The sequence below is a fragment of the Calidris pugnax genome, unplaced genomic scaffold (genome assembly GCF_001431845.1).
Source record: "Calidris pugnax isolate Ruff unplaced genomic scaffold, ASM143184v1 scaffold103, whole genome shotgun sequence".
Taxonomy (NCBI): Eukaryota; Metazoa; Chordata; class Aves; order Charadriiformes; family Scolopacidae; genus Calidris; species Calidris pugnax.
The window spans coordinates 4,704,506-4,725,902 of NW_015090990.1; the positions used below are offsets into that span (position 1 = coordinate 4,704,506).

General features: G+C 38.2%; 1 protein-coding gene across 1 annotated transcript in view; it reads right to left on the bottom strand.

Annotated features, from left to right (window-relative positions):
- Positions 1-21,397, bottom strand: part of DPP4 (dipeptidyl-peptidase 4) — a 41,341-nt gene that overhangs the window by 9,271 nt on the left and 10,673 nt on the right. The window contains exons 6-22 of the mRNA XM_014954723.1: positions 20,680-20,732; positions 20,507-20,579; positions 19,232-19,352; positions 18,648-18,808; positions 16,505-16,608; positions 12,667-12,802; positions 12,474-12,518; positions 9,692-9,796; positions 9,527-9,594; positions 9,280-9,333; positions 8,690-8,814; positions 7,684-7,731; positions 7,065-7,163; positions 4,986-5,055; positions 3,535-3,729; positions 2,270-2,324; positions 85-184 (exon numbers count right to left, since the gene is read on the bottom strand). Coding sequence (XP_014810209.1) covers positions 85-184; positions 2,270-2,324; positions 3,535-3,729; positions 4,986-5,055; positions 7,065-7,163; positions 7,684-7,731; positions 8,690-8,814; positions 9,280-9,333; positions 9,527-9,594; positions 9,692-9,796; positions 12,474-12,518; positions 12,667-12,802; positions 16,505-16,608; positions 18,648-18,808; positions 19,232-19,352; positions 20,507-20,579; positions 20,680-20,732 — 1,612 coding nt within the window. The remainder of the gene's footprint in view (positions 1-84; positions 185-2,269; positions 2,325-3,534; positions 3,730-4,985; positions 5,056-7,064; positions 7,164-7,683; positions 7,732-8,689; positions 8,815-9,279; positions 9,334-9,526; positions 9,595-9,691; positions 9,797-12,473; positions 12,519-12,666; positions 12,803-16,504; positions 16,609-18,647; positions 18,809-19,231; positions 19,353-20,506; positions 20,580-20,679; positions 20,733-21,397) is intronic.

Below are 21,397 nucleotides of genomic sequence, written 5' to 3' on the forward strand. Positions count from 1 at the left end.
AGTTCCGCACTATGAATCAACACTTTGCAGCGTGTGCACTGCAAGACATATGGGAATCCTTGTAACGAGGAAACCATCACATACCATAATATTGCCAACGTGACACGGGGGCAACCGCTATTCCACACTTGAACACGCCGCTTCCAGAGCCAAGCACCATGGAGGTCACATATCCCCCATAAGACTGAGAAGAAAACATTGCTGTTATTTTAGTCGGAAAGAAAAGGATGGGGCCCATCTGCTAAACGGTTCATCAGACATTTATAGGCTCAGCGTTTTCATATTAATGAACTCCATTCTGAATTTGGGTCAGCTCTCACCCAGCCTGCTCAGTGGGGGAAAGAGGCATCAAACAGCGCATGGCAGCTGCGGCGCCCATGAATGAGAACTCGCCGGGGAAAAGGGGGCAAACGCCGCTGAACTGTGACTCAGCTGAGGATGACAGTGTGTGGTAGCACCGTAGGCAGCAGCGAAAGACAGGAAACAAGACACTGCTGAACCGCTGTGTCCCGCTCCGTGCTGGCGGCGTGGGTGGAAGCAGAGCTGGGGGCCCCCAACGTGCCTGATGAGTAGCTGCACCAGGGCACCCGAAAATTTACAACTCCCTCAGAGCAGGCCTACGGCAGCTCACTTGCTAACTCTCCTCCCAAGCGTCAAGAGCAAGACTGTGACTGGGGAGTGAAGGATCTTCTGCTGAGTCTGTGGGAGGAACTGTGCAGCAACACACTCCCCGCTATGCACAGAAACCTCACTCGCCGTCTAGCCTGATACACAGATGAGTAAATATCTGACACGCTTGAGCATCCAGGCAGCAAGATACCTAAACAATGTCACCAACCGCCCAAATGACTGCCCTCACTATGGTTTGAAGGGGTTATTTAGGAAAATGTGCCCACCCACAGTCAAAAAGAAGAGCAATTTTTGGATCTCATTCCTGACTTCAAACCAGATTACAGGCAAATGGAACTGCATCTGAGTTCAGAGCCCTTAAATGTTTGCTCCAACTTCAATACTCCCAATGAGATCAGCAAAGTAATGTGTGTACTAAGTAATTAAGTAAATATGTTCTTTAACCTGGCCACCATAAAGATACTACAGGTGAACCTATGGCAAACAAAACGAAGGTACATAGGTGACAAGCTGCCAATGAGTGGCTGCCAATCTGAAGACTTAAGACAAAGACAATCTGTTTGCTCACAGGTTCGGTATCCAGGATGCATAACCCCAACCTGGCTCCAAAGAGGACTGCTCTGCATCTGTCCATCCCACGGCTCATGAAGGAGTAATGTGGGAATGCATCAAGTCCTCCATTTCTGCAGAATGCACTTCCTTCCCACTGAAGTTACTATTATTACACTTGACTTCATACAACACACAGATGTTTACCCCCACAAGAAAAGCTACTAAAGGCACCATCATCGTCTTGCCATCAAGCAATTTATTCACTGGTGCCTGTCACCAGCAGTGACCAAATCTCAGCTCATGATTTAATTCAAAGATCCTGCATGCAATCCTGCATATACTTAAATACAGTATGCTTAAACAGAGCATGCGAGAATGCTCCCCGTGACATCAGACACAGCAGTGAAACAGTGGCCTGGGCCAGAGAAGTGTCAGAGTTTGAATTAAATAGACACCACTAACACCACCTACACACCTAGCCTTGCAGCTGAGGGGGTCCATAAATGCCATTAAACACTCCCCTCCGCTGTGACAGGTTTTAAATACACATCGAGTCAGAGAAATCTGGCCTCTGGTTGGACGTACTGCTGAAATAAAACACGGCCAAGCACAACAATATAGCAGTTTTAGATATTCTCAAGCTGCTAGTAAAAACACAACAATCATGCCATGCAGCTCGTTCCCATGTAATATTACATCTTTTTTAAAAAATTAGCATCATCAAACTAATATAAAGAGATTATATTATTTTATATATAATGAGATTATATATATATGTAAAGTGATTATATACTTGGATTATTTTTTTTGAGTATTGGTTTATCTTGCACACAGGAACATGGCAGTATCCCTTTAAACTGTTTTTAATCCCCCTAGTAGTCCTGATTTCTCTTTCAAAGGCTCCTGAATGCTTGCAAAGGGTTGATATATACAAGCACTTCTAAGATGTACTTCATCAGTTTTTGGACTGTGTCATGACCCCACTGGTGCCTCACTCTAAGTACTCCAGCACCTCACACACGCAGCCGCACAACAAATAGTTGTTACAATTAAATAATAAACCAGCCAAACTTATTTGAGTACTTACCCAACCCCAAATTGCTATTCTGTCCTTATCAACAAAGCCCATTTCAGAAAATTTTCTAAAAGCAAACAGAAGAGTTAAATGCTTAATGGATTACAGGTATCTGCTACGATACAGACGTGCCTATTTTCCACTAATTCTGCCTCTTGTACAAATATGCATTTCCCACTTTATCAAAGGGAATATATATGAAAACATACAACACTTCAGGCACATGTGTCTTTAAGAAATTAAGAAAAACATCTCTGCATGTGAAAAATCAAAACCTGGATGTTCTATAAAAGCCCTCAAACCACACTCACTGATGTTTGTATTTTATTAGGTTAGATTTCATCACCTGCCTTGCTTTTTTTTTTTTTTTTTTTTTTCTAGCCTGATGCATTGCAGAATATGATTTTAAAACTTGTACATCCTTCAGCCACCACTTGGACATATCTTCAGGAGTTTTACAGGTGACAAAAGTCTATTTTTTAATGTAATATTCTGTTCTGTTAAAAAGAAGGGGAGAAAGTGTTCATACCCTTCCTACAAATAAAGCACAAAGTGTCAATATCTTTCTACAGTACATCTGCACGCCTCCCTGGGGGATTTTTCATTATAAAATCATATCTCAGTTATCAAGTCTCAGCATCATAAAGCACATATGGGATATGTGATTTTTTTTTTTTTTTTTTTTTTTTTTAAACAGGAGCAAGACTCAAATTACAGCAGTAAAGGACAGGCTGACACCTGTCAGAGTATAAAAAAAAATATATATTCTGAAATGCTATTTGCTTAAACTCCTTAACATTTTAAAATCGGAAAAAAAAAGCAAACTTCATAAGATCACCTCTTTGTGATTCTGGTGTCATTTGGTTTATTGAGGTTCTACAGTCATAAACCAGGTGATGAAGAGGAACTATGATGTAAAGGCTGAGTAGTTCATACAAGTAACTCTGTCACAACAGAAACTTGCAGAAAGCTTGGAGTAGAACTTCCAGCTCCAAATTCCTTGGCAACATGCTCTTCTACTAATGTGACAGCTATCACCTCTCCAAACCCAGAGATATGGTAAATTCATATTACAGCATTAACTCTTCCCATTTTTTAAGCATGAAATGATGATTGGCCCACAAATGACACATTTCAGCATACAAAATTAATGTAGAATTTAGTCGTGTTTTTGCCAGTAATTGCAAGATGACCATTCAAACCTTTCAGCTTTTTCCCCCCTATACAATAAACACAGAAAAGAAGGAGCAGATGTCAACTGTTTCCCTGTAGCTCACCTGGCTGCTTCTATCTGATCCTCCACTTCATACGTTCCCAGCCTTCGGTTTATCGCGTGCATAATTTCGTCCCCTTGGTATCCGCTCCCCCTGCCGTCGAAGCTGGCCACGATGATCTGCTCGGTGCTTGCAAGGTAAGTAGCCCAGCTGAGGCGGAAGGAATAATCTACTTTCTGACTGCAGGGTCCCGCATACCTGGGTGAAAAGTGCCACCGAATTCAGGCATTTGCTTGATGCTTGTATTCTCGCATCAAGCATTTGAAATGCAATTATTGCTGACAATTTTCAGCCCCTGAAGAAGGGTAAACTTTTAAGTTAAATTGAGCAAACAAGAAAAGCGTCACTGACTGACTCCAACTGCTGCTTTACCTTGACACTAAAAGCAATATCTTTTTTTAAAAACATCAACTGTTAAGAAAGCAGGTTGGATTTTATTTGTTCTATTGCTTTCTGCTCTAATAAGAAACTTTCATTATTTTGACTTTAAGCAGCTTATCAGGAATTCAAACCATGGCTCTATAATCCATTTTTACCAGTTTTAAAAGCAAAGAAAAACCTACTAGTAATTCTCTCCATCAAGCTTTGTTTCTATACACTTCTGGTGGAATTTCTGGTATCGAGATCACAATTAAACAGAGGTAATCCCGACAAAGGGTCAGGTAAAGTCAATAAAAATAGAATCAAAACCAAAGTGAGTCTTAAGAAGCAAAGAGAACTGACTGCTCATTAAAACATTCAACAGGCATGTCAAAAAGTATTACATCTTTATATAATGAAATTTGGCAGCACTGTATCTAACAATTAACAGCTAGTGTCCTTCTAAAGTCAGCTTTTCATAAAAACAGGAAAAGTTTAACATTACTCTTTTAATGAATAGCTATATTTCAGTAATTTCTAGTGAGAAGAAAACAGACCAGTATAAACAGAAGCACCTGAGGATGAACAGACCAAATACTATGTGCTCATGGCCTTTAATTTATGGAAAAGCAGAGAATGCAATCCTGACCACAGGATACAGTCGGCCAACACCAGCTGACACTCAAATACCACCGAGAAAACACAACATCACACTCACTACTTCAGCTTTAGGATATACAGTTTATTCCAGGTTTTGTTCTGGAGTGTAATTTCATTCAATGTTACCCCCAATGAACTCTAAGATCAGAGAAGTAGGTAAGCTAACGCTTCATCCTGGCTCTAAGTCAGATACAGAATGTTTCTACTTCACTGCCACCAGCAAAACATGTGCTTGTTAAGCATTACATCATCTCATGCTACAGGAATCTATCACCAATTTGGATACACCTCATTTTTTTTCATTCCCTCTTAAAACTACTTCAAGAAGTAATTAGAAAACATGCCAGGTTTGTGTTTCCCAATCTTATTAAGTGCATTTGAAGTAGATGAAAGTGACTATTAGCACAACATTGCCATGTAACTTGAAGACTTACACGTCAAGGAGCAGAGGGTACTTCTTTGATGAATCGAAATGGGGAGGCAATATCATTTGATACCACAGGTCTAAAAGTGAAGAGAGTTTGACTTAGGTCAGTGAAATATTTTGACATGCATTGCAATTCACAAAAGAGCATATTTGACTCACCCCCTAAAAATTAAAAGGTAGTTTCATTTGAACTGTCCTAATATATAAAGGTACAAGTTCCTAGCTAATATATATATTTTTTTAAATGCTTTACAGCTAAGTTAGCAGAAATTCTGGAAATGGAATGTCTACAATAATAGTAAAATTTGAGGACTCAACATGCTGTCCCGTAACATTGTTCTCCATTATAAGCTTACATGTAAAACTTGGTAAATCTCACAGTAGATCAAAAATTTTTCTCTACTCAAATTTCTCTCCCACCACTAAAAAAAATTTTAAATATTTTGAACCTGCCAGCTAGGCTTTGCACGACAGTTTGTAAAGCATCCCAGAAACATGTCCAAATATCCATTATTTCTCAAGCAAAATTCATTCCAGTTCCACCTATGTTACTCTTTCCACCCATGCTGACTGAGAGCTGAACATTTTAAATGCACACCATGTTAAGTTTTGCAAACTGATTGGCTCGATTGCTCACTCCTGAATTTTAAAAGAACTGATGCTGCAGAGGAATCAGAGAGCAGTGCTGATGGGCTGCGCTGCAGTAATAGCCAGAGTGCAAGTCTTACAGAAATTTCTCCAGATATGAATATGCAAAACATTAAGCCACTGAAAGATAAACAATCTAAATTGAATACAAGAAAATAAGAATTTTCATTTTTTTGGTGTACTCTGTAGTCATGGGAGCAGATTTCTTGTTTGATAATATACACAAACTTTGTTAGCAGACTTGGAACATGAAGTAGGACTACGTAAATGGATTTATTTCTCCTATTTGTGACATTAAAAATAGATTCCCCTTACCCACAAGCTTTTACCCTGAAGAGATGAAGGAGTAAGAACAAAGAGGAATAAAAAGATGAATATACAACTGATAGCACGAAGAACATCTTTAAACCTCCATCTTGCCTGGAAGATTTCATCTTTAGCCCTAGTAAAAATGTGACAGAAATAAAAGACAGAAAACACAAAGATAAAGAGAGTTATTATATAAATAAGGTAACAGTGGAAGGAAGGAGGCATCAAAAAGAACAGTTAACAATGACTGACAGAACTCAATACAGTTTGTAAAATGTAATTCCATTAAGAATATTCATTCATTTTATCAAGAGGAAGTTCGTCATGAAGAGAAAAGCTAGTAGCAAAGGCTGGAGCAAGAAGAGTTCAGATGGGTACCAGGCCTGCCACTGCCAGTCTATCTGATGTTCCTCAGCCAAGAAGCACATCAAGAAAGCTTCTGCATGCAGACGTGCAAATTCAGAGGAGCACCACTAGCAAAGCATTAACAGTCATTTTTCTAGCATTTTGCTCTAGTCTGTATTTAGAGGTTTATGTAGTCTTGGAGCATAAATGTGCTTTTAGAAAGGTGACTATTCAATCCAAAAGTGATCTTGTTGAAATGTTTTTGCAAGCTTTTTCATTTAGATTCTGTGTTCAGTTTTTGATAATATCTGAACTTCTCTTCCACTATCCCAACCTTCTAACACAAACCAAAGTGACTTGTACCTGTAAATTAAGACAAACTTGAATTTACAATTTAACTTACATTCAACAATTCTTACGAGCTTTGTACCCCACCCCCCATTCCTCTTATTTATTTAATGTAGTGTTAGGGACTTCTGTTTTTCAGGTAATAATCAAAGAAAAAAGCAGTTAAGCCACTTAACTGTGGCTTAACTGGTATCATGAAAACACTAAGATACCACACTACGGAAAAAGCATATTTCAGATATGAATATTTTGGCATTTCAGAAAAAAAACAGAATGTTTGGAGATGTAGAAAAATATAATCTTGTCTTGCCTTTAACTGCTGAATAACTGCAATAATCCCCACTACACCCATCTTTTCTGCCATGCTTTACAGCAGAAGACCTTGAAGCACTTAGTGAAAGGGATAGAGAAAGGTAAAACATGTTTTTGAACTTACTGTATCCACCTACACAAATGGATTCTACTATTTTTGAAGGCATCTGAATATCTTTCAATGAATTTTCCAGTTCAGTGTTATTTTCCAAGTATCTGAGGACTACATGACAGAGTTAGTAAGAGTCAAAGATGAAATACACTATTTTCAAATGCACTGCTCTTTAATTATGCACTGCTTTTATAAAAAAAAAAAGAAATCAGAGATGATAGCAACCTACATTGCAGTCTTCGTTTACTGCAGTTTTTGTTTTTCCTCTCAGATTCAATGTTTATGATACAGTTTTCATTCAGTAATTTAGCAACCAGAAAGCTAGTTTCCCCATTTTTCATCTAAATGCGATTTCAGAAAGACTAAACAATTATCAAGTAAATAAGTCATACATTAGTCACTGTTTTCTAGCACAATGTAAAATAATACTAAATAAACCATGAATAAATGTATGCCACGCTATAAAATTTATTCTTATGCCTAACTATACTACAGCAATTATCTGACATTAAATCTACCCTTTGTAACTGACATTTTAATTATTACACTGAGCAGTGCGAACAAAATTAAAATAAATTTACAGTGCAATTTTCTGTCTCAACACAAATTATTTGTTAAGACAATCCCATACCTTGATCATCACTGCTTCTGTGCAGAGTAGACATGGGCAGGCCAGGACCTGTTAACAGAGCATGAAACCTTCACATTTGCATGCTGTCTCACAACACAACCCTCGTAACGTAATTGGAAGTGGATGAATCATAAAAGCTCAGAACTCTTCCCTCCAGCCTGCCCAAGCTGGATTTTAAGTTAGTAGGGCCCAAACTCAAGTAACAGGATCTTGTAAAATATTCAGACAGTCTTGCAGGTGAACTGCATGGTTGTGAGGTACTGAAGAATTAAACTCACACTTTTTGCAAAAGGTCCAACCCATCCATTGTGGACCATGATCTGGAAATTATCAAGCCTTGTCATGGAGACCACAGGAGTCTTCTGCAAACAACCATTTTTACAACCTGGCACAACAATTCCCTCTCTGCTGTCTGTCCTCCTTGCCCAGAGATCAAGGAAGATCTTGGCATCTTAAGAAACAATATACATTTCAATTTAAGGGAAATTTTAGGGAAGACTTTATTTTTCTTACCTTTTGATTAGTTTCTCTCTTGTACTATCTAGCACAAGCACTAGAGGTCAAAGACAGACTACAGTCCCATTGCTTAATTTAGGATTATGTTAATTGGATTTTTTTTGAATAGCACTATCTTAGTTTTCTTCCCACACATAGAGCACTTCTCTTTATCTAGCCTGTTGCTCACCTTGCACCTAGAGCCTCCAAACTCCTTCTACAGACAGAGCTCCCCATGCAGCTCTTGAAGAGATGCAGAGCAGACGGGAGTGGTTTGCACCCCTTTCAGGTCCACCAACAGACAGAACTATCAAATTTTATCCTTGTAATTTTTGTCGAGGTGCTTTTGTGCCTACGAGGGAGTATGTTTTTCCACTGCCAATGCATTTATCCGATGATATCAACACATATCATTGTTACAGAGTACATATCAAGATCTTGACGAAGTGAACTTTCCCACCCAACTAATCAGTGAGTCATGTTTATGTCAATTAATTCTGCATATACTCACCACCACAATCTAGCTGATAATACTGTGCGTCTTTGCTGAAGGACACAGAATAATACCGGCATCTTTCTTTATTCAGATCACAGCTAACACATTTAGTAGAATTTGGACTGCTTTCCAAGAGCACTCTGCAAAGTAGATGAGCGTCATTTCAGAGATGAAAGACCTTTTCTTTTTTTTTTTTCAAGCTATGCTAAACAAATGTATGCGTTTTAAATAAGATGACCAAATGAAATATGTTAAAATTCAGAATTAATGTCATTACTGATTTAAAAATTACAGAAAACTGACTTTAAACTTCTGAGTTAAATTAATACTGGAACTATAATCATAGTAAAAAAACATTAGACTTTTTTTTTAGGGGTTTGTTGCTTGGGGATTGGTTTTTTTTTTTCAGAATTTCCCTTTATTAACTAAATTTACAGAAAAATATTTTTACAGTTTATACTCCTACACTGATTTTCATTAAATATCCTATACAGGATCCCACATTAGACTGTGAATATCCCAATCTTTTATTTTGCAATGTTTTTTCTTAAAGTTTCTTTTTCATTAACAAATATTTTACTCATACTGCAGAAAAAAATTCTTACTTATAAAGATTTCTTCCTCCTGGCGCTCCATCGTTTTCATTACTGATGTAGTACCTATAAAAGCAAAACATACGGGTTTTGATAAAATATTTGTAGCAGATTACAATATTTAAAGGTTTATCTTACACATTAAGATCAGATTTTTACAAGCTAAATGACACCACCTCCCTGTTCTGCCTCCCTGCTTGCTTAGACCCTTGTTCCAAGCCCTCCTGATAGGAATCAATAGCTTAATTACAATACTTACAAAAACTTATCAGTTACAGCTTCTATGCTAATTACTTCCCATTTTCCTGCAGTAATAGGTACTGGACCCTAAAGAAGTAGGAAAAGGCAAGACAAAAATTAGATCGTGAAGATCCTCAATGACCAGGAGAAATATAATTCAGCAGCCCAACACCTCATTTCTTACTTCTGATTGCCTTATGCGATGGATGTGCTTGTAACCTTCTCCATTGCTGTAGACTTTGTAGTAGGTAGCATTGTCGGGTGCAAAGTGAGGGACAGATGGCTGAAACTTGAACACCAGAAAGATGTCTGTTAAAGCAAACGAGAAAACTCCAAAACCAAAATGATAAATTTAGAGTTTGTTATCTCTAAACAGGAGTTTCAATACTTAAAGCAATGCATCACTGAATGTAGTGCTAAAATTTTTGCCTATTAACTTAGTAGGTAGAACCAGTAGCCATTACTCTAAAAGTAAACACACTTCAAACATTTTCTTGCTCCCTAAGCAGTACAATTTCCTGAGTATCAGCTCTGGTAATGAACAACGTCCCCTCCTATCCCCCTTGAATTTGAAGTCTGACTGGTGTTCCTAGTTATCTACCATTTTAGGAAACAATATGGGCACCTACTTTTAAAGTCGGTTTTTTATTGTGTCCAATGCCAACAAGCAGCTGTAATGTACAGCAACGTAAACATTCCAAATACAGGTTTTCCGCAAACTTCTCATTTCAAAACATGTATTTTTGAACTCTTAATTTTTTTTTTTAGCTTGAGAGTGAAAAATGTCCCCCCTTTGTTCAAAGAAAATAAGCCGCTTTGCAGGAAGAAATTTTGGTAGTAAGTAGGTGATTATAGAATGCCAGAGAACCCAAACTGGAATGATAATTTCATGAAGGAACTATCCATTTATCAATTGTGAGTGACAAATAAATGGATTCCTTCTACTGACTGTCATTTGGATGTGCTCCACACAGTAGAGAGAAAAATAAAGGAATGAAATTGAGCCGGATGAAATAAGAGTTATATCTGCGATAAGTGTCCAAAACGCCTAAACATTAATTAGCCAACTGACACTATGCAATTACTCTGAGATGTAATACCCATTTTTGAAATGGAAAATGAAACAGAAAGACAAAGTGACTCAATGCCGGTCACTCAGTAAGCAATGACAGAACTTGAGTCTTCCTAACCCATGTGCTCCACATAACCTTTCCTTCTTCCCTAGCAATATTTTTGCAAAAAATATCCTGGCAAATATTTTGCTAGTTTCTCCCTTATCTCAGTCTTGCTTTTTTGAAGTGTGACTTTCCTTCAACTCAACTGGCAAGCTCTAACTTAGCTCATGACCTGGAAGCCTTACGCAGTAACACAGGCTGTTCTGAGCATTCTTAGATTAAGTATAATTTCATCTCTATTTTTGAAAAAGAGAATATACGTATATATGTATAGTTATATACAAAGACAAAACTATATGTCTATATTCTACACACATATATAATTTACTTAGGTTTGTATATACACTTACATTAATTGTATATACATATATGTATACATATGTCTCACATATATATAAAAATATCCCTTATCAGTCAAGTGTCATTTTATCTTCCCTAAGTAGATAAGAAGGGAAAAAAATATACCTTTCCTACCCCCTCTTCAATCCTCCCTACTTTTTACTCCCTTCTCAAATCCAAGAATCATACAGCGAGATTATCTTTTTCTTCCAACAGCTCCCAAGATGTGGGTTGTCTCTTTAAAAGAAACAAAAAACCAACAACCTAGTTTAATGGCACAGACTCGCATTTTGCCCTCTCATTTTGCACAACTGTTTACAAAGTCTGCAGCTTGATCATCACATTGTCTAATTGTGAAGCCTTTGCTGCAGAGAAGCAAAATGTGTCAGCGTTAAGGCCTTCCTTTCCATATCAAATTTGACAGCAGGTGGGTTGATCTCTCATCTTCATACTGCGGATGATTTCATCCCTGCTGTTGCCTCCCTCTTTGCATTTCTTTAAACTTTCATTTTTGACTTCAAAAGTGAATTAGTGACTAAAGCATAATCAGTGTGTGGAAAATGCGGGAGTGGAAAGTGTACTCTGTGTTCTCATCAAAAACTCTGAAACTCATTTCTCCCTCCAAGTCTGAACTTTTGCATCTCTGCTTCACTTCCCCCAGATCTTCTGTGTAGTTCATTAGGTGCCTACTCTCTACCATGTACAAAAGGACTGAGAGGCAGCTTGGAAAGCATCATCCAGACAGTAGTGACTGGTTTGGCAGAACCATATGAAAATTTTAATCTGGTCAGTTATATGCATCTAGTCCCTAGTTCTCTCCAACAGATATTTTGGTGAGGGGGTAGAATAAATAAGTAAATACCAAGGAGAACATGGAATGGTTTGCTGTAATCTGAAATGCTAAAAATTACTTTTGTCCTCTGTACCTTTCCTCCAACACAACTGAAAGGTTATAGGACACACTTCTCAATACATTTTATCCCCTAGATGATGCTGGATGTGGCAAGAAGACTGGAGAGCAGCCAAACCATCAGAGCCGACAACTCCCCCAGAACAAAAGGAATTCTGAATCCTGGCTCCTGCACTCCCCCACCTACTGCTATAAAAGCAGGAGGTCAGAATTAAGAAAGGAGCCTGGAAGGAGCACTCTGGTTTTTGGCAGGCTGAACACGATGCACGGGTCACAGAAGATGCGTTACAGCTCCAGCCCATGCCACACCGTCAGCCCAGCCTGGGAGTTCAGAACCCCATTTCCACAAAAGCTTAAAACTGGGAGCAGGATGGCACGGCAGCTCCACTTGAGACCATATTTTCACATATGTGCGCATTGCAACAAGTGAATGGATCAGACCTGGGCACGAGAGTCACTGCAACCAGCAAGAGGCTTCCATGAAATTTTCTTAATTATCAGTATTGTTTAGCATGTGGCAGTTCTAGAAATTGAATACTCACTCTGCCAATCCAGCCAGTTCTACTTTCTTCTGTAAACTGTTTTTCCTAAGAAAGAAAAAACAAACAATCCCACAACAATTATGTTTATTTTACATCAGGCTACGTTTCTACAAATATAAACGTACAGAGATACTTTACTCCTTTCTAGTCACATTTATCAAGCATTGCAACTCTCCCATCTCATTTTTCTTACCTGTGGACATAACCAATTTCCAGTAGCATTTTCAAAGTCACAGACTGTGAGGACTGAAAAATTCTGAATTCTTCTGAGCCATTGCAGACAGATCCTTTCATCTGTCACCCATGTTACAACACTCAAATAATGATCCCTGAAAAAAGCAATAGCATTAGCCATTTAAAATTCTCTCTGTAATAGCATCCTATACAATAGCATTCAGCAATTCACTGAATGAGACTCATCTGGCTATTTTCATTTCAATCTACTCTTCAACAATAAACAATGATACAAACCTAATTGCACTGGTTTTTTGCCAATTGTTTTTGCTGCTAGTAGATGCCTTGGTTATTTTCATTCATAGAATAAAGAATTAGATAGTTTGTACGTACCCGCTTCCAGAAAGACTGCAATTAAATTCTAACAGCCAGATCACTATCCTCTAATGCATAAAATAATAGCTACTCCAGACTGTTCATAAATCTTGTACTATGTACATCTAGAGGAAATTCTTCTGAATATCAAGTTGTATGGACCTTAGATTTTGGAGTTTTATCCTTAGCTGTATGAAGTTGGTTGCTTGTAAGCACTTTCGGATTAACACATATCTTTGAGTATTTAGTATTTATTTCTATTAGTTAGAATGGAGGGAGAGATCGTACCAAGAACAAGAACTACTATTTGAATATTTTACTTTCATCTTCAGAATACCAACTAGTTGACATGAAGACTAGGAGTATCTGAAAAAAATATCATTTTCATGAATATTCCTGTATATTAATTTTAAAAAGGCACCACATAAAATTTGGTTTTGTTTACCATTATGATCTGTTAGATGTACTCATCTTTTCTTATTTTAGATTTCTCCTATCTCCTAGAAGCCTTATGAACTAAAATAAAACAAACCTCCCCTCCAAGGCAAGTATACATTTTTAACCAGAATTTGCACATTTGACTTAGTTCCAAGTTCATGTTCCCCTCTTCCCCGAAGTTAGTTAACAAAAATGTGGGGGAAGTTTTGTGATAAGAGCGAATATCTTCGTGATCAGTGGGGAGAAGGGGGGAGGGGAGAAAAGGAAGAAACTACAATTACTGTGGATGGATTAAAAATATATGCCAACTGGTTACCGACCACTTTCAGATTTATTTCCAGATTACAGTTTAAAAATGTTTTAAAAAGGTCTATTTTCACATTCATATTTGACTACGAAGTTGATAGGTCATTTAATTGCTACTTCAGTTGGCTTCAAACAGTATATTTCAGACCAATAATAAAGAAACCAACTTATAAAAGCAACCTGCAGGAGCTTGTTTGGAAAAAAATGAATCTGCCATTCTTCATGTACCTATAACAATAATTTCTCCTGTTTTGTAAAAGTTTTTGTTCCTTCAAAGTGAGAGAAGTTAACAATTCTGGAGACTATAAATCATCCATCAGACAAGATGGACAGAACAAAAAAAAAAAAAGAAAAAACCGAACAAAGAAGTTCTTTATTATGATAAATACTTTATGGTTATTACAGAGACTATGAACGCAGCTTCAGTTTTCAACAACCTATGAAATATTAACTAAGCTGCAATTAACTCAAGTATAGAGTACAGTAGTTTTGCACTGCCCTTCCTCATTTGCTGCTGAGAAAGGATATTCCTGCAATCACTATTGGGAGCTCTCTACTCTGAAGACGACTTATTTTTAGGACAGATCATTTCAGACAAGAAGCATCCACTGGAAGTTCTTTATTATGATAAATACTTTATGGTTATTACAGAGACTATGAACGCAGCTTCAGTTTTCAACAACCTATGAAATATTAACTAAGCTGCAATTAACTCAAGTATAGAGTACAGTAGTTTTGCACTGCCCTTCCTCATTTGCTGCTGAGAAAGGATATTCCTGCAATCACTATTGGGAGCTCTCTACTCTGAAGACGACTTATTTTTAGGACAGATCATTTCAGACAAGAAGCATCCACTGCTTTCATCCTCCTGTTAGCCAACAGGAGACCCCTGTACTCATGATGCTGAAAGTGGGGTTTAAACACTCTATGGATTTCAAGCTGGTCATTCATGCAAAAAGTCAGGTGTCATCTACCATGTTACGTGGCAAAGCACTGCCATGCCACATTTTGGCAGCTTGTCTTGACAAATAATAGAAGTTTCCCCCTGAAACTGAAGCGCACTGTTCCCCCTTCAAATGTTGGGGTACAACTGCTGTGCATACAACAAGCTCTGGACAATGCTGCAACAGGCAACCAGGGCACTGCCCTTGAAATCAACACCCAGGTGAATGGGGTGAAGTATGCCACCAATTCAAACTTAGTTCTACTCAGAATTTAGCTCCAAGGAAGCAAAAATAGAATTTTCCACCACAGAAATTAACCTTTCCTGTCATACAGTGGTATAAATATACATACTGTGCAAATATTCATTACATTGTCCTTCTAGGAGCAAAACAACTCGACAGCAACACTGCACATCACTTGCCTTCTGCTCCCCACCTACTTTTGCTCTTGCAAGACTCCCCAAGGCTTTCTCCAGCCACCTCAACTTCTGCAGGACCCACATGTTGAGGCTTAACCATTACTTGGATCAGCCGTTAAGAAAAAGACTAAGTTTTGATCCTTACACTCATCATTCAAGACTTGATTTATCTTTGTATTAATCCTAATTTGCAGAGTGTTATTTAAAAATGGATTAGTTTCACGTAACTGAGGCCTGTGTTAGGCAGATGGGTAAAATGCTGGAAGGGAGATGATGGTTTTTCTCCCCAGATCACACAGAAATGTTGTTCAGCTTTCACTAGGTGTTAACAAAAGGTAAACCATTAACTCTTGAGACAGCAGAGATCTTAATCAGAACTGACCAAAACACAAAGGGCTTATAATTCTGAGGCACTGAAATTCTGGAGAAAAACCAGCACAGGACAGCTATATAACATCTAGCTAATGCAGTGTTACTATAGAGCAACGTATTCATAAAAACTTGCATATCTTGGTTAACACAGAGATGTTAGTTACACTGCAGTGAGGACTGGAAGGGAACAGCACTGACATTCCAGTTACAGCTTTTTGGCCACCATGTACAAAATGCTGGTTTTATGCACCAGCTAAACAGACCTTTTTTTTTTTTTTCTCCCCTGAAGTTTATCAGCATAACCTGTGCTTCCATACCCATCATGTTTCTAAGTGCAAACCTCTAAAAAATTTCCACAATACTGTTAAAAAGAAAAAACAACCCCCAAGATCTGGGATACCAAATTCTGTGTGCATGCATTTTAAATCAATTTAGCTGCTCTTTACAAAATACATTTATATCATGTTGTGCTTTTCCAGTGGCATTTTGAGAAATACAATTTTCCATTTACTGTGAGAGGTGCTGGTTTTCACCACGTTTCCAAAGAAAACAAACAGTTTAAGTATAAATCTGAAGACAACCATGATACCTTGCCTTAGCAAGGAGTCTGCTTCCAATGAAATCAAATCTTCACTTACCATTAAGGTTTTGTTTTGTTTTTTTCCCCCAGTGAATTGGAATACATATATTATAATTTGATTATACCAAAACTTGCTCATATTAAAGTTGTACTGTGAAATGACTTCACCATAGTTAGACTCCACTGAATGTGATGAGCCAAGAACTTGTCACATTCTGAATATAACATACATGGAATATGCCATCTATATATAATCACTAGGAGGATAATCTCTGTGCAGATTTTCTCTGGTAAATCTTGTTGCTACCAGAGCTGCATGACTGGGAAAAGCTGCCATATACACTGATTATAGGGTGGCCACACATGCAAGCTCCTCCTTTCCCACCAAAAGAAACAAGCAAATATTTAAGCAAAATTTCTTACTCTGATTTTAGTGCTGCAGGTGGAGAAATTTCAACAGAGTGGAAATCAGGAAGTGATCTGGTATCCACAATAAAGAACCGCACAGTTGGATTTGTAGCTCCTGCCTAAAAATAAAAATTTTCATTGTACTTTTGAAGAGAGAATATTCCTCGTGAAGCGTTTGAAACTATAGATGAAGAAATTACTACAGACAGTCAGGTAGAACCAGCCAACTTCAAACATGTGAAAAAAACAAGCTCCCAAATGCAGTTCTTAAGATTGATACATAAATTATCCTTTGTGGTTTTTTTATATGAAAGCGTTAGTCATGCATTTCTAGGTAAGAAAGACTACTGCATTTAGAAACATTCATAACTACATAGGGCTTGCTTTACTCAAAACCGCCTTTGACCATATCTCGTCCCACATGCATTATCTAACACTGAATCAAATCCATTGCTAACAGACAGAAAAGCACTTCTTCATTGAAAATGATACCTTACATTAAGTGGTCATATAATAGGATGAGCAGTAATGATTTTAAATTGAAAGAGGGGAAGTTTAGATTGGTTGGAACTCGATGGTCCTTAAGGTCCCTTCTAACCCGAACCATTCTATGATGCTATGGTAATAGCTGCTTCTGCCATAATCAAAGCTGTGACTGCAGCACGTATCCCACTACTTTTAATGTAGTGCTACTGGTACTGACAGCAATGTAACTGTGTCAGTAAGGGCTGCTTTTCTAGAAGTTAACTAGCCAAGTCCTCACTGTAATGGTTAGGTAGTCGCAGTCAACCTACCTCCAGAAGTCAGCAATAATCCAAACAAAAGTGGTTTGCAATAAAAGGTATAATTAAAACTGGCATTTTGTTCCACACCGACATCTCTCCACAGGTGCCAGGCTTGGGGCAGAGCCCCTGTAGCCATCAGTGAGCCTAGCAGCTCGCCGTGAGCATCAATAACCCTCTGGGAGAGGCTCCAAGGAGACAGGCAAAAACCACATGCTCCTGAAGCTCTGGGAAGGGTAGGGAGTGACTGACCACAGCTGCTGCAGAGAAAGCTGAACTTGGCACCAAGAGGACCAGAGGGCAGCTTTTACAGCAGACAAACAGCTGTATCAGCTGAGTGACCAGCCAGCTGTATTGGCTGCTCTGCCCCAGTTAATCAAAAGAGTGAAAGTATCTTCCTAAACCGGCCAGACCAGCGTGGGGGGATATATAGCTGCCTCAGCCCAACACAGAGTATAATAAACAGACAATGAACAAAAAGAAAGCGAGGTGCTTGGATATACGGGTCAAAAGCATCCCCTTTCCAGTAATGGGGATGCTCAGCATCGTGGCAGTGAGCATGTCATGGACACCAGCAATGACAACTCTGTTTGTACCGCAATTCAGCAGTACAATGCAGTTGTTGTGCTCCAAGGCCCATTCGTACTTCTGTTGTGTCTTAAGTGCATTGCTGCATTGCTCTGCTAAATCAAAATCCCATGTAATGTCAAATAACTTCACACTGGTAAATCTTGTATTAAACATTAAACCCTCCACATGTGGAGTATCTGAAAGAACCTGTTTGGAGTGCACTGGACTCTGACTCTCACATCACTTAGTTCAGTGCCAACTGTGCCACACGGAGTGGGCACAAAGTCACATGGAAAGGAAGGAGCAAGAGAAGAAGCTGCATGCACTGAAGGCTCCACTCTCACAGCTAAAACTGAAAGAGCTTTAGGTATGGGCATAGAAACTCCATCAGGAGATTCCTCACCTTCATCCCAATACAGGAATCATCCAACAACTAAAAATGCTACATTAGCTGAAGAAGACTACATTATCAATACCACGTACAATCCTATCACAATGTACATCTGCCAAATGCTTTGTACCAACTTCAATTCCCTAAAAGCTTTTTTACCTTGACATCTACTTGCTACCTCAAAATCTTTTGGTGAAACAACAAAACCTTAAATCAAACTTTTTTTTTTCTCTTTGCTTTCCCCTGGAGATAATGAAATACTTTAACACTGCCAGATGCTGTTGACTTCAGAAACAGTAATCACAGCAAGCTGTTGAGGAGAGACAGACAATATTTTCATTAGCAGGAACTGATTACATGAGACTACTCTCCTAATGAAACTGCAGAACAACCATGTTTAATAAATAACACAAACCTTGGGATATGGGATTCTAATGGTTTTTGGATACTGCAAGGTGTCCTCAGAATAAAAGGAATACTCTATAACAGGAACTTGTGTATCATCAAATGCTGCATATGCCACAAAATCGCCATTTGGAGACCACCAGAGAGCAGAATGGGTGCCAAACATTTCCTCTGAAAGAAATGCAAATGCATTTAAGTTATAATTGATAAGCTGGCTCTTCTATCCTAGGTACTGTTCTCATTAGTTTTTAATAGCTTTTTTTTTTTTTTAATTGAAGTTCAGATACCAAAGTCCACATTATTTGTCAGGGTTCTGAAACGAGACATTCGATCAATGCTAATAATCACTCATAAGAAGCTAATTCACATACTATGACTACCAACGATAAGCTGCAAGTTAGGCAAACTCATTTCTGCTCTTAGATCCTCACACTAGCCAGGTATTAAGCTTGGGTAAGCATGCATGCTTCTGTTAAAATCCAGACTTAGATTATTTTGCACTTTTCAATTAACAGGAAACGTATAATAAAATAACTACAATAAACCAAAGTTTTTACATCATTATGCAAAGTAAAATATGCTTGATATAGTTACCTTCATAAACCCAATCTGGTATTCCATTGAAAATTTTATTTTCTTCTCCATTTCCAGTGATGTTCAAAAATCTTGCTGTTGGTGAAGCTTTTACATAAACATTATTATTCCAAACAAATGCCTGCAAAACATTGTTGTGATTACAATTACTGTTAAGAGGGAATTCTACTTCCTTCCTTTTTCACATCTAGTGGGAAATTTACATCAGATCACAAAAACTGTCTTTGAAAGTTGCATTTCACCAAGCATCATTGATACTTAACAAATTTGAATTACTAATACAAATCACTTGCAGCAACCTAACTTCAAGCCCGGATGCAAAAAACAATCAACTATGATAAATGACATAATCACTTTATCAAGTTTTGAAAACCTCGCTATTCATTTTCAGTTGAGATACAAGCTTACTTTCCTTCGTTAGGAGTTGGTTTTCCACAATCTGTCTTTCAAAGAAAACTATCAGTACTTTGGTAAAACAGAGATGGGGGTATCAACATTGCTAATAGATCTGCAAAGACGGTGCATTTCTTCAGAAGCTCAGAACTCTAGTTTTTGGCACCCACCTACCTGCCTCTCTAATCACCCTTGCTTTTCCTCTCCAACAACCGAACAACTCAGTTTTATTCCAGAGCTTCATTCTGCGATGCAGAAAGCTCTTTCCAACATCCTTTGCTTCTGTGGTTGGGCTCTATAATTCCTATAATAAATAAACACCACCTTCTCCTGTGACAGATCTTTAGTCAGATCCAACACTCACCACAGGGAATACACAAGCCTTGCAAGCACAGTAGCTGTCATGATTGCCATGGACTGGAGAGAAGGAAGAAAAGGACAGTGGGAAAGAACCCAAGAGAGATTTTGATGCTCTAATCTCCGTTACATGCATCCACCAACACTTCATGGCTTATGGTGTAATTAGGAGATCACAGAGAAAAATCACAATGATAAGTAAGTAGACAATTGTAATACTGTTGCCTTTGAAAGGCATGAACTACTGTCTGCAACTGTACAAACATGAAGTTCCTGTGCATTTGTGCATTGTATGACTACTGGGACCATTACTACTTTCAGGAAAGCCTTTTCATTGAAGAACAAAACAAAACGCACAGAGGGATTTTGGAGCCACTCCAGCAACAGCAGCCAATTTGGAAACTAATTCAGCTTCTTATCTAGCAGCAGGAAAGTCCCAAAATCTCAAGGGTACATACAATGTGATCTCACATGCCATGTGTGCAAAAACGACTCTTTATATAAGTTTCACTTATTTTTACTTACCAGTTTGTGACCAACAGGTGACCAGGATATATATTGTATATCATTAGGTAGTACTCCAGCATCTAAGATAGAACTGGAAAAAACGAAACCAAAATGTAGCTAAGATAAATCACTGAAATGCCATATTATTGCAAAATAATGTTAAAATTATGTCGTCTGCAAAAATTACTGACCTGTTACTGAAATCATAGATGTAATATGAAGCTGTATAGGAATGCCTCCACAACTGCAAAAGAATTATATTAATATTAACAAAATACATTTTGCCAGGATTCATTTCCCTTACAGTCTGGATTACCTCTGAAACCCTCCTCACACTTTTGTGTGACAGAACACAATGAACGTACAAGGTAACAAATCTCTCCAAGGTTTAAGAAAAGACTGAAGAATCACCATCCCTCTGGGCTCATCACTTAAGTATTATGACTTAAGGCCACTGACTGATTCAGGACAGAGATATAGAAGCCAGAGAAGCTGCATATTTTCAGAAATCCTGGTAGCTACATGCCTGACTATCATAGCTATGCACAGTTAATTCTCCTCCTTCTGCTTTACTGGCACAGTTGCTGTTTTCTGTCTCATTCTCCATGCTGTATTATTTAACTTGGCATCTTACTGTTTGGTAGTCCTTACAAGTTCCAGCAGTATTTCTGCAGCAGTTCCTCCCGTTCCAGGGTGACCCATTCCCATTCATATTGTCACAGAAATAAACCCTTTCTCTCTGAATGTCAGTATCACTCTGTGGGCACTTACAGAGAGAAAGATGATGATGATGATGCAGACACATTTAAACGCGTTCACTACATGGGGCTGACAGAGGTTTGATTTAGCCCACGGTGTTGACATGCTACAATAATGCTACCTGGTATCTATGATGGTATCTTCATCTTG